Source organism: Salmo salar, chromosome ssa22, assembly GCF_905237065.1.
Source record: "Salmo salar chromosome ssa22, Ssal_v3.1, whole genome shotgun sequence".
NCBI lineage: Eukaryota > Metazoa > Chordata > Actinopteri > Salmoniformes > Salmonidae > Salmo > Salmo salar.
The window spans coordinates 25,926,435-25,939,990 of NC_059463.1; the positions used below are offsets into that span (position 1 = coordinate 25,926,435).

The following is a 13,556-nucleotide window of genomic DNA, read 5'->3' on the forward strand; positions in this document are numbered from 1 at the left end:
CTCTGCAGTGGTAGACTTTCTCAGCCCTGATATCTGACTCTCCTTAAGGAAGCAGTCGTTCAGTGCTCCCCATCTTTTTCTCTCCTCCTGTCATCCTTCCTTCATCCCTTTATTCTCTGCTAATTTCACCATAAGGGCTCTATTTTAACAAACCTAATGTAATGGTATCTAAGCACTGGTGGTAGCGCTATAGGTCCAGGGGGGTGTAAGAAATATTATGAACGCAATAGCTGGCGGTAGTGTGAAAGGCTTGGGTTTTGATGAATTAACAAGTTGTAGGTGTGATGAGGGCTTGGCCACTCACTGTCCAATCAACACGTCTCATGGCTTAATACTGCATGCGTTTGTCTCAAGCTCTGTAGTTAATTGACGGTCTTTGCATTGTCATCAACTCCAATTCGGCTGCGGGCATGGAATATTCTCCTCCTAGTCCATTGTGGATTGATACTACAGTTTATTAAATGGCATAGGCTACAGTAACGAGTGACTGCAACAGTACAAAAACAAAAAGAACATCCAGTGTTTGTTCAATATGTTTGGAGTGTTGACAGTCAACATTGTGGTAATTGGCTTCAACAAGTATAGGCCTTTATGCATCGCACTTCTTTCTCAACAACAACAAAAAATACTAGGTGCCCTCCTGTAAATTGTATGTGTGAGGCACTTTGTCAATAAGCAAGATATAGCCCAGGCCTGCTGTTGATATGGCGTTATAGGAATGAACATTTTGAATAGCCTACAGTATGTTTGGAGGAGCGTGTCTTTGGTAACCAGACAAAATGGCTCTTTGGAGGCTCTTTCGGAAAGTACTCAGACCCCTTGACTTTTTCCACATTTTGTTACCTTACAGCCTTATTCTAAAATATATTAAATCGTTTTTTCCCCTCATCAATCTACACACAATACCCCATAATGACAAAGCAAAAACTGTCTTTTAGACATTTTTTGCAAATTTATTACAAATAAAAAACTGAAATATCAGTACTTTGTTGAAGCAATTTTGGCAGCAATTACAGCATCAAGTCTTTTTGGGTATGACACTACAAGAAAATAGTAAAAATAAATACACACACACATGTGTATATATGCATCTGTACATATACACTGCTCAAAAAATAAAGGGAACACTAAAATAACACATCCTAGATATGAATGAATGAAATAATCTTATTAAATACTTTTTTCTTTACATAGTTGAATGTGCTGACAACAAAATCACACAAAAATAATAATTCGAAATCCAATTTATCAACCCATGGAGGTCTGGATTTGGAGTCACACTCAAAATTAAAGTGGAAAACCACACTACAGGCTGATCCAACTTTGATGTAATGTCCTTAAAACAAGTCAAAATGAGGCTCAGTAGTGTGTGTGGCATCCACGTGCCTGTATGACCTCCCTACAACGCCTGGGCATGCTCCTGATGAGGTGGCGGATGGTCTCCTGAGGGATCTCCTCCCAGACCTGGACTAAAGCATCCGCCAACTCCTGGACAGTCTGTGGTGCAACGTGGCGTTGGTGGATGGAGCGAGACATGATGTCCCAGATGTGCTCAATTGGATTCAGGTCTGGGGAACGGGCGGGCCAGTCCATAGCATCAATGCCTTCCTCTTGCAGGAACTGCTGACACACTCCAGCCACATGAGGTCTAGTATTGTCTTGCATTAGGAGGAACCCAGGGCCAACCGCACCAGCATATGGTCTCACAAGGGGTCTGAGGATCTCATATCGGTACCTAATGGCAGTCAGGCTACCTCTGGCGAGCACATGGAGGGCTGTGCGGCCCCCCAAAGAAATGTCACCCCACACCATGACTGACCCACCGCCAAACCGGTCATGCTGGAGGATGTTGCATCCTGGTCAAGCCTGTGCCTCCTCCACGGACCAGGCCTCCAGTGGGTCTCCCCAGCCTGGTGAGTCCAGTGCCTGCGCCCAGAGCCAGGCCTCCTTCATGTCTCCCCAGCCTGGTGAGTCCTGGGCCAGAGCCGCCCGCCAGTCCGGAGCCGCCCGCCAGTCCGGAGCCGCCCACCAGTCCGGAGCCGCCAGAGCCGCCCGCCAGTCCGGAGCCGCCAGAGCCGCCCGCCAGTCCGGAGCCGCCAGAGCCGCCCGCCAGTCCGGAGCCGCCAGAGCCGCCCGCCAGTCCGGAGCCGCCAGAGCCGCCCGCCTGTCCGGAGCCGCCAGAGCCGCCCGCCTGTCCGGAGCCACCAGAGCCGCCCGCCAGCCCGGTGAGTCCTGTGCCTGCGCCCAGGGCCAGGCCTCCTTCATGTCTCCCCAGCCTGGTGAATCCTGGGTCAGTGCCGCCGGAGCCGCCCGCCAGCCCGGAGCCGCCGGAGCCGCCAGGGACGCCCGCCAGCCGGGCGCAGCCAGGGTCGCCCGCCAACCGGGCGCAACCAGAATCACCCGCCAGCTGGGTGCAGCCAGGGTCGCCCGCCAGCCGGGCGCAGCCAGGGTCGCCCGCCAGCCTGGCGCAGCCAGGGTCGCCCGCCAGCCTGGCGCAGTCAGGGTCGCCCACCAGTCCTCCGGCGCGGCCAGGGGCGCCACCTAAGTGGGCGACGCCGAGGGTGGAGCGGAGGCCACGTCCCGCACCTGAGCCGCCGCCGTAAGAAGGCCCACCCGGACCCTCCCCTTCAGAGTCAGGTTTTGCGGCCAGAGTCCGCACATTTGGGGGGGGTACTGTAACGCCCTGGCCATAGAGAGGGGTTTTTGTTCTTTATTTTGGTTAGGACAGGGTGTTACATTGGGTGGGCGTTCTATGTTCTTTTTTCTAGGTTGGTTTGTTTCGTTGATTTTGTCCGTGTGGCTTCCAATCAGGCACAGCTGTAGTTTGTTGTTGCTGATTGGGAGTCACACATAAGTAGCCTGTTTTTCCTTTGGGTTTTGGTGGGTGATTGTTTCTGTCTAGTGTTTTCTGTTTAGAGTATTTCCTGACAGGACTGTTTTGCTGTCGTCTTTTGTTTATTTTTGTAGTGTTCTCTTTTTCAATTAAATTTCAAGATGAACACACATCCTCCGCTGCACCCTGGTTTCATTACTACGACAGCCGTTACAAGAACATAATGAACGAAACGTTTAAGAGATCAGATTTTTAGTTTATAAATGCTTTGCTACAATGACACACTTAGTTATCTACCCACCTTGTTCTTTATTTTAGCATGTGCAAATAGTAAGTACTGTACACCATCATACTTTTGGGATTTCAGATTCCACAATGATTATTTTGTTGTGGACACTACATCACCTCACTCCCTCTCTTGCTCTTGGTACCTTCTCATCTTTGTAAGTCACCTTGATTTAGCACCTGTGTGTTTTATCAGTTTCTTTATGAAATATTTAGTGAACTCCATGGCAATAGCTAATGCAAGGGGCTATAGCAGCACACAAGAATACTACAAATGCATGCTGGGGCGAGCAGAATCCTACTCACGTGCTAATTACGTCACTTTTGTTTTGAGCAGACTTCGACATGGGCTTTGAACAGGGCACCTGGCTCATGCCCGGGAGGCAGCCTGGGTCCAAAACCAATGCAAGCAAAGCACCCCTCAATGAAGGGAAGTGGGAGGAGGGGCGATTTGCATGTGGAGCTTGGCATCATTTGTTCACATGATTGTAATCCCACCTTTATGTTCTCCTTGTGACGACGCACTGAGGTTCCAAACTCCGTTTTAGACGAGACTGACTTTATGACCAAATGATCCTATTTACACTGTAGTATATTTTGACAATAGAATAAATGTTTATGACTCATATCAATGACACACAGGCCACTTTCAAAGGGCTTAGTTGCTTTTTCCTGACCAGCGAAAACTGAAATTGGGACTTTGACGCACGTTTTAAAGAACACACCTCAGATATTGTGATATAGTGTGAGCCCTTCCACCTCAGCACAAGCAAGCTCATATAAGACAGGTAAATTACCAATCCTGGTGCTAGGGTTTGAAAATAGAAGAGCGCTGCATTAACAGGTCGAAATTGCAAACGAGCGAGCATTTGACAGTTGTGCAGGCTTAACACCAGCCGAAAATAGAGCCCTAAGTATCACTCAGCCATAGATAGAGAGAGTGCGTGCTTTTGTGTGTCCTTGTTTGAGAAAAAGTGCTGATTGAGGAGCAGTCTTTAAAAAGAGAACAATGTGTAAGTCTCTCCAGAGGCTGGGCTTTATTGTGATTGACAGTTCCAGCACACTTTCCTCTAATGTGATTGGTCCAGGAAGTGTAGTGTTAATTATCTTTCCACCAATCCCAGGAGGACTGAGACACTAAACACACGCACAGACAAACACAGGGGTTTACAAGTCAATTACACCACGACAAGATTAGCCAATTCTCCTATCCTATCTATAATAGTGACTCGAGGCGCACACACACAAACACACACACACACACACGCACACGGTGTGTTCAGATGTTGTAAAGGGGGTTGTGTCACTTGCGTGTCTCAGGGTTTGGCTTCATTTAAATGCCTAAGTGTATGACGTAGGCTAAAACTGTAAAACCTAACACGCACATTTACACACACTTCTAATACAAGAGTGTGCTTATTCTATTTCTGCAGTACACACATACTTACTGAAGGTCATTCTCACTGAGCTGTAAAGACAGTAACTGGATGTGTTTGACTGACTGTTCTAAAGTGACTCATCTGGCTCTAAAATACAGTGAATGTGTACTTGTGTGTTGATATTGTGCGTGTGAGTTTTGTTGTCTGTTCGATGTGGAATCTAGAATTGATTTCCTTAGAGAGTTTGGGTCTGTCAGACTGTAGTACAACATCCTACATACACACAGAGAACGAGAAACACACACACCAACACACACCACACACACATACACTTTTCAGTCCAGCATATTGCTTTCATCCCTTAATCCCAAACTGCTTAAGGAAGCCAAGGAGAGAAATCCCTTTACAATGTCTGAGCTCAGCATTGCTTGGCAACGACTCACAGTCTAACTCAGAAATACCAACACACTCACACATCGGATTGTGGTTTGTGGTAGACAAAATGGCCTTTTCCGGACTTCCAGAAGATTTTCCAGCTTCAATATGTAGCCTTTGAGTGTGTATTAGAGAGATGGAGACACAGAGAGAGATAGCAGCAGTAGTTGTCCTCTGTGTGAGCCCTTCCTACTCAAGACCTGCCATAGAATAACCAACACGATACCTGGAACTTCATTTCCCATCAGGCCTCAGTACTGCTCCAGTTCACTCAGGGGTAACCATGGTCCATGGAACCACAACAAGCACTAAAGCCATCTGGATCTTTTATGAACTAGTCTGCAGGGCACCATGACATCATTCAACACACTCAGAATTACAGCTCAAATAGAAAGCCATGATGTTGGTTGATTATTCTGTGTGAAAGGATGATAGATAAAGAGAGGAGGGTTGGAGGGGAGAATGAACAACACTCATCTCTGATCAAGGATGCGTGTTTTCAATCCCCTTTTGTTTATTCTCAAGCGTTTATGAATCTAAGCTTCTCCCAATTGCTTTTTCCTGACTTGCACGAGAAGCTGATAGGGACAGAGGGAGGAGAGGAGAGAGGGAGCAGCTAAAAGGATGAGGTGGAGGGGGGGGTGTTGAGGCTTTTGCTCTGATTGGAAGAGACAGTGAGAGACAGTGAGATGGAACATCTGTTTGTAGGTTTCCACTGGCCTCCAGTGAAAAACAATGGTAAAATGAAAGCACTGACCCTTTTTCCCTTTCCTCTCCCTTCTTCTTTTCCTTCCTCTTTCTTCTCTGCGCTACCAGTCAGGGTAATCTGGAAACCGTACTCTGTGTGTGTTTGTGTTCATGTGAAATCCAAACTCAGTGACTCAGGACAGAACAGAATAGTCATTATAGAGACGGGAGCACAGACACTTGTCTTTGTCACATTTTGTGTGTGTGTATGCATGTGTGTGTGTGTGTGTGTGTGTGTGTGGCCTAGCCCACGTAGGCTGAGAGGAGCAGCTGTTTTGATTCGTTTTAGTACTGAGGGCTTCTCCAAACTCATAACACCACGCAAGACTGCAGTCTCACTGCTACAGGGCCCACCCAGTCTAGAGACCCACCACACTGCGTGTTTCTCTCTCCGTATGTGTGTGTGTGTGTGTGTCCATGGGTCTATCTATGTGTGCGTGTCTGCGTGTCTGAGTATTAAAAGCTGCAGGGTATTGGAGTTGGATCAGAGCCAGAGACTCAGGGATCTGCCAACAGAGTGCCGAGAGACATGCAGTAATACACATACACACACACACCCCTTCTCTCTCAGCCCTATCCCCTAAGTAACAAGAATCAACATTGGAGAACAGAGAGGTGGGTTTTAACAGACTAGTGTATGTGTCACTGCTCCTGTATTATGCCATGTAATGCCATGTAATGCCATTATTTCCCCCTGTATGTATAGTAAGTATTCATCTGTTCATCTCACAACTGGGACACTTTGTCAGGTTCTGACTGACACTGTGCTGTTTAGAGGAAAGGATCCTGGTGATTGGAAATAAATACCCTAAGTAAAGTGGCGATAGAAAACACAGTATCTCCCTGGTGTGGTGCAGGTGAAATAGTGGGGCCTGTGGTGCAGGTGAAATGGTGGGGCCTGTGGTGCATGTGAAATGGTGGGGCCTGTGGTGCAGGTGAAATGGTGGGGCCCGTTGTGCAGGTGAAATGGCGGGGCTTGTTGTGCAGGTGAAATGGTGGGGCCCGTGGTGCAGGTGAAATGGTGCTTGGCCTGTGGTGCAGGTGAAATGATGGGGCCCATGGTGCAGGTGAAATGGTGTGGCCTGTGGTGCAGGTGAAATGGTGGGGCCTGTGGTGCAGGTAAAATGGTGGGGCCTGTGGTGCACGTGAAATGGTGTTTGGCCCGTGGCGCAGGTGGAATGATGGGGTTAATGGTGCACGTGAAATGGTGGGGCCTGTGGTGCAGGTGAAATGGTGTTTGGCCTGTGGTGCAGGTTAAATGGTGGGGCCTGTGGTGCAGGTGAAATGGTGGGGCCTGTGGTGCAGGTGAAAAATGGTGTGGGATAAACATGTGATGTGAATGTGAAAGGTTCTACAAGCGCTGTCTGTGAACTACTGATGCTCTGCAAATTCTTTAGAAAATGTGAAATCATCACTCTTATCTTCTGTTTTTTTCCCCCAGGAGTTTGCCACTCTGACCAAGGAGCTGAACGTGTGTCGGGAACAGCTGCTGGAGAAAGAAGAGGAGATATCTGAACTGAAAGCTGAGAGGAACAACACCAGGGTAAGAGTGAGTGCGTGCGTTACTGAGTGTAAAATATGTGTATAACATGTGTGATGTCTCTGCTCTAGCTTCTCTTGGAACACCTGGAGTGTCTGGTGTCTCGCCACGAGCGCAGTCTTAGGATGACGGTGGTGAAGAGACAAGCTCCTCCTCCCTCTGGGGTCTCCAGCGAGGTGGAGGTCCTCAAGGCCCTCAAGTCCCTGTTCGAACACCACAAAGCCCTGGACGAGAAGGTGTGTGTGTACCTTTATCTCACTGAAAACCCAGGCTTTTATTCCAATCCAAACTAACACTGTGGTTGTGTCTTACAGGTGCGTGAGAGGCTTCGGGTGGCTCTTGAGAGAGTGACTACACTAGAGGGACAGTTATCAGCCACAACTCAGGAGGTGTGTGTGTTTTTGTGTGTGTGTCCTCACCTGCCATCTGCTAATGCCCTCAGTCTGCTAGCTTTTCTGAACGACCAACACTTTTTTAATTGATTTAATTTTATTTCACCTTTATTTAACCAGGTAGGCTAGTTGAGAACAAGTTCTCATTTGCAACTGCGACCTGGCCAAGATGAAGCATAGCAATTCGACACATACAACACAGAGTTACACATGGAGTAAACAAAACATACAGTCAATAATACAGTAGAACAAATGAAAACAAAAAGTCTATATACAGTGAGTGCAAATGAGGTAAGTTAAGGCAATAAATAGGCCATGGTGGCGAAGTAATTACAATATAGCAATTTAACACTGGAATGGTAGACATGCAGAAGATGAATGTGCAAGTAGAGATACTGGGGTGCAAAGGAGCAAGATAAATAAATAAATACAGTATGGGGATGAGGTAGGTAGATAGGCTGTTTACAGAAGGGCTATGTACAGGTGGAGTGATCTGTGATCACGCAACCAAGGGACTGTCTTTTCTCTTCTCTCTCTCTCTGTCTCTCTGTCTCTCTCTCTGTCTCCCTCTCTTCTGTTCTCTCTAGCTCCCTTCCTCTCTTAAGCACACACACAGAACCAAGGCACACTCTCTTTCTGTTAAAATGTCTCTTACTTGTTCATTCAATAATTTGTTCCCTCTATCTTTCTCTCGCTCCCTTTCTCCTGTCCTCATCTGTTCAACAAGAATCCATTACAAAGGCAAATTAGACTAAACATTCAGTACAAGCTGTGCTGTGCGCAGGAAACCCCAAATGGGATCCAAAGTAATAACTTGTTAGGTTCATTTTTTTGGTCCTGTACTGTGTGTTGCACCTTTCAACCACTGTCTCCCCAACTCACTGGAGCCTGCATAGAATAGAATAGAACAGAATACAATAGAACAGAAATGCAGTTTGGCAAACTGTTTGAGATAAATATTTTAATGGCCACAATATCGCCAGGAAAACACATTGTATTTTCTTTCTCAGATTATTCTAGAAGCAGTACTAAAAGAGTATGGAAGTTTAGAGCAACGTTTAGAGAAACGTTCATTGCCCATTCTACAGAATTCCCTGAATATTCCTGAAGTGTGTACCTGGTGCTGTGATGTTCCTGTGTGGAGCGATGGGATGGGGAGTCTAGGGCCTGCAGCAGCCAGGAACATCTGTCTCAACTGGGGACAGTCACAGCCTGTTAGAACTCTGGAACTGGGATCAGGGCTTCCATTGGTGCTGCTGTAGGAAGCTGTAGAATAGATACACATAGAGAGTTGGAGAGAAAGGGAGAAAGAGATATGGAAGGACAGGTAGATAGAGGGGGCAGAGCCATCTCACTCCCACACATTCTGAGGGACCAGAGGGCCTCACCAGGACAACAATATCACATCTAATCATCTCAGCTCAGAGGTGTGTGTGTGTGTGTGTGTGTGTGTGTGTGTGTGTGTGTGTGTGTGTGTGTGTGTGTGTGTGTGTGTGTGTGTGTGTGTGTGTGTGTGTGTGTGTGTGTGTGTGTGTGTGCGTGTGTGCGTGTGTGTACTTGTTTTCCTACCTTGTCAGAACCCCAATGTCTTAACAATTCACCCAAATGTCCCGACAAGGTAGAAAAACAATTAAAAAAATGGAAAAGTCAGAACTGTTCAAATTCTATTTTGTGTGTGTGTGTGTGCGCCTATGTCTCTGTGTGTGAGTTTGGATCTCCTCCTTCATTCTGGCCTATAGACAAAACATGCCTACCTACGAGCACTCAAACACAACCTAGTGTAGACAAACCTGCATCCAGAGTCAGTTAGACGCCTGCTACTCCGCCTTTCACCTAGAGGTGACCCTTTGCCCTCTGTGTGTGTGTGTGTGTGTGTGTGTCTGCAGCTGATCATTGTGAGGCAGAGGAAGGAGGGAGAATCTTTGGACAGGAATGACGCTACCAAACCCACCTGGAAGGTCTGTTTGTCTGTCTCCCTCCTCTCTCTTTCTCTGTCTATTAGTATGTCCATCTGTCTTTCTCGCTCTGTCTCTCACACACGCGCTCTCTCTCACACACACACACACACACACACACACACACACACACACACACACACACACACACACACACACACACACACACACACACACACACACATTGCTGATGAGTTAGGCTAAATGCAGAATCTACTCTGTGGTTTAATGCTCTTTTGTCATTGTGATGATTGCAATGCAGTTGAGCCCTACTGTACTACCAAAGAGCCCCGTCTTCTCTCCCTCTCCTAGTATTATTCTATGAAATGAGCACGTGTTATGTAACCCTGTCTGTGTCTGTCTATATCTGTCCGTGGGGAATAATGAAACTTTATGTAATTAAACATGGAGGACAGTTTGTGCCTGGTCAGAAATCCCACAAGAGGGTCAGATGACCTAATTCTCTGGACAGAGGATTTATTGAGCATTAGAAACATGGTTGGAAGTTTACCTGGGATGTATGGGTTCTGTTATAATGCTTTATAATCATAATAAGAGAATTAGTTGTTTCTTTCTTTGGTCAAGAGTGCTACAGTAGAACAGTGCAGTCTGCAAGCCTACCTGAGAACTAAGCAGTTCAGCTGATATGAGTAGCATGTCTACACTGAGTGTACAAAACATATTGAGTTGCACCCCTTTTGCCCTCAGAACATCCTCAATTCCTTGGGCCATGTATTCTACAAGGTGTCGAAAGTGTTCCACAGGGATGGTGGCCCATGTTGACTCCACAGTTGTGACAAGTTGAGAGAAATGGTTCCTTTGCCCCTTTCGTTCTCCTCACACAGGATGCCAGCAGCATACTGGGAGGGTGGAGGGTAGCTGTTTTTAGCCTCTTTAGCAGCGAGTCACTTAGTCTATACCTCCCTCTAGGAAAAGCCTGCACCCTGAGAGCTAAGAGCTGAGAGAGAGAGAGAGAGAGAGAGAGAGAGAGAGAGAGAGAGTTTGCAGCCTTGTCCGGATTCCCCCTATTTCACAGTGCCACACTGCCCCAGAGCCCTGTCAACACATTGTAGTCTAACCCCCACCCAGCCACACACGCTTCCCCTCACCACAACCCTTACCTCCTTCCTAACCCTTAGCTTAATACCTACCGACAGACTGGCAGCTCCTGGAATTATTTAAATAGACCTTGCCTAGCACACCCTAGGACAGGGTTTCCCAAACGCGGTCCTGGGGCCCCCCCCGAGTGCACGTTTTGTTTTTTTGCCCAAGCACTACACAGCTGATTAAAATAATCAACTCATCATCAAGCTTTGATAATTGGAATCAGCTGTGTAATATTAGGGCAAAAAACAAAACGTGCACCCCTTGGGGTTAGAGAACCGAGTGTGGGAAATGTGGCCCTAGGAACTCTACAGGAAGGGACAGAGACAGACAGATACTCTTATGTTCTCTAGCTATGATATGAATGAGAAAAATCGAATAATTGGAGTCATACTGACTCTGAGTGGCAACATGTGGGTCTGTGCATGCGAATGAAGATAGATGAATAGGAGAGAGGGAGGGAGGTCCTGATAGTAGGGCTGCCCGCTGCGCTGCCTGTCTCAATGTGTCTCCCTGAAGGTTCATTAACACCACATAATTCATTTTACTTTGGGGTGAGAGAGAAACGTCAAAACAACATCTCACCACAGAAACACACAACACACAAACACACTACACACTACACAAACACACAAACACACCACACAAATGGTGCCTTTCTGAGTCACTAAGACCTCAAACATTAGCAGAAGAAACACTCTTCAAGTGTAAACAACATCATCATGACAACATACAACCTCCCCTTACTCTATCTATCTCTCTCTCTCTGAAAAAACAAGTGTGTGTGTGTGTGTGTGTGTGTGTGTGTGTGTGTGTGTGACCCTTCAGAGGCTACCTAACGGTTCCATAGACGCCCATGACGATGGCAGCAGGTCAGTGGAGCTGCAGGAGCTTCTGGATCGGACCAATCATGAGCTGGCTCAGAGCCGCGAGCGTTCGGGCACGCTCAGTACACGCGTGGCAGAGCTGGAGGCGGAGCTAGCCAACACTCGCCGAGACCTGAGTCGCAGCGAAGAGCTGTCAGTCAAACAACAGAGGGAACAGAGAGAGGTGAGTGTAATTGAGGAGATAGGAAAAGAGAAGGGGGAATCGATATGTCTCATTCATAAACATAAACACTGTTGATTGTATAGAGCTCGCCAGTGTCCAAAGGAATAGGCAAATCAAACTTCACATGTGCCGAATACAACACGTGTAGACCTTACCGGGAAATGCTTACTTACAAGAGTTAAGAAAATATTTACCAAATAAACTAAAGTAAAAAATTATAAAAAGTAACACAATAAAATAACAATAACGAGGCTATGTACAGGGGGTACCGGTACCGAGTCAATCGGCAAGGTTCTATGTTATGTTTCCTAGTATGAAGACACACACTGTATTTTCTCTCTTACTATTTGCCTGTTGTAGGGGCTGGCGCAGAGGGAGGATATGGAGGAGCGGATTACAACGTTAGAAAAACGTTACCTGGCCGCTCAGAGGGAAACCACACACATCCACGACCTCAACGACAAACTGGAGAACGAACTGGTTACCAAGGACTCTCTGCACCGACAGGTAACACACACACACACACATGCTGAATAAGTCACCATCGACTGTGCATAGGTATGTATGACACATACAAACACATCTCAGGGAGTCTGGAGGGGGTCAATACTGGTTCACATGAAGAGGGGACGGGGTGAGGTAGGTGAGGTAGGGAACTCACACACAGACGGGGGTCAATGATGGTTCATCAACCGTTCAGTTGAGGGTGAAGTTCAGTTTATCTCCACTTGAAGCCAGAGAATGTGAGGGTGACACAGAGTAGCCATTACTACCTCAGAGACATCAGAGACAGGCCTCTAAGGTTCCATCTATCACACACACACACACACACACACACACACACACAAGTTAGTATCAGGGACTTGTGTCTGAGCTTGTATAGAAGTAACAGTGTGAAGTAACAGAAATAGAAGAGACATGAATGCTTGGTATTTGGTTTCAGTCAACTCTGACATTAGCTCAAACCTATAGTGCTTGGTCAGCAGTCGGCAAGCCTACCAGAGAACTAAGCAGTTCAGCTGATATGAGTAGCATGTCTACAAAACATATTGAGTTGCACCCCTTTTGTCTTTAGAACAGCCTCAATTCATTGGGGGCATGGACTCTACAAGGTTTTGAAAGTGTTCCACAGGGATTGTGGCCCATGTTGACTCCAATGCTTCCCACAGTTGTCTATGTCATGGAAAGAGCAGGTGTTCCTGATGTTTTGTACATTCACTGTATATGGAGCAAACAATGCTTTTATAACCACTGATAATAAAAATACAACATTTTAAGTTATGCCAATGACAAAACATCTGTATGACCTCAAATATGTATGTGATCATCTCTCTCTTTCTCTCCACCTCTCTCTCCCTCCCTCTCTATCTCTCTCCCTCCCCCTCTCTCTACCTCTCTCTCTCCCTCCTTCTCTATCTCCCTCCCTCTCGCTCCCTCCATCTCTATCTCCCTCCCTCCCTGTCTCCCTTTACCTCTGTCAGAGTGAGGAGAAGGTGCGCCAGCTGCAGGAGTTGTTAGAGTTGGCAGAGCAGAGGCTGGCTCAGACCATGAGGAAGGCTGAGACACTACCAGAGGTGGAGGCAGAGTTGGCACAGAGGGTGGCAGCCCTCACCAAGGTAACAACACACACAGTCACAGTCCTAAACATACGGTGGCTGGATGTCAATCGAACCCACCATAGCAATCTTGATGCATGCACACTTGTTATTCTAACAACAGGAAGGTATCTAGCTGTAAGGTGAAGGTATCTGGTAATTGTTGTAGGATTTCACTGTAACCAAAACAATAACTGTATTTTGACAATGTGAAAAAGAGCTCGGTGTGTAAATACTGGAA

The 13,556-nt window shown here is 46.9% G+C and overlaps 1 protein-coding gene across 1 annotated transcript in view; it reads left to right on the top strand.

The window, feature by feature from the left end:
- Window positions 1–13,556, top strand: part of ppfia4 (PTPRF interacting protein alpha 4) — a 105,111-nt gene that overhangs the window by 65,220 nt on the left and 26,335 nt on the right. The window contains 7 exon segments of the mRNA XM_014166974.2: window positions 7,121–7,222; window positions 7,291–7,455; window positions 7,534–7,608; window positions 9,498–9,569; window positions 11,499–11,720; window positions 12,081–12,227; window positions 13,202–13,336. Of these exon segments, the coding sequence (XP_014022449.2) occupies window positions 7,121–7,222; window positions 7,291–7,455; window positions 7,534–7,608; window positions 9,498–9,569; window positions 11,499–11,720; window positions 12,081–12,227; window positions 13,202–13,336 (918 nt within the window).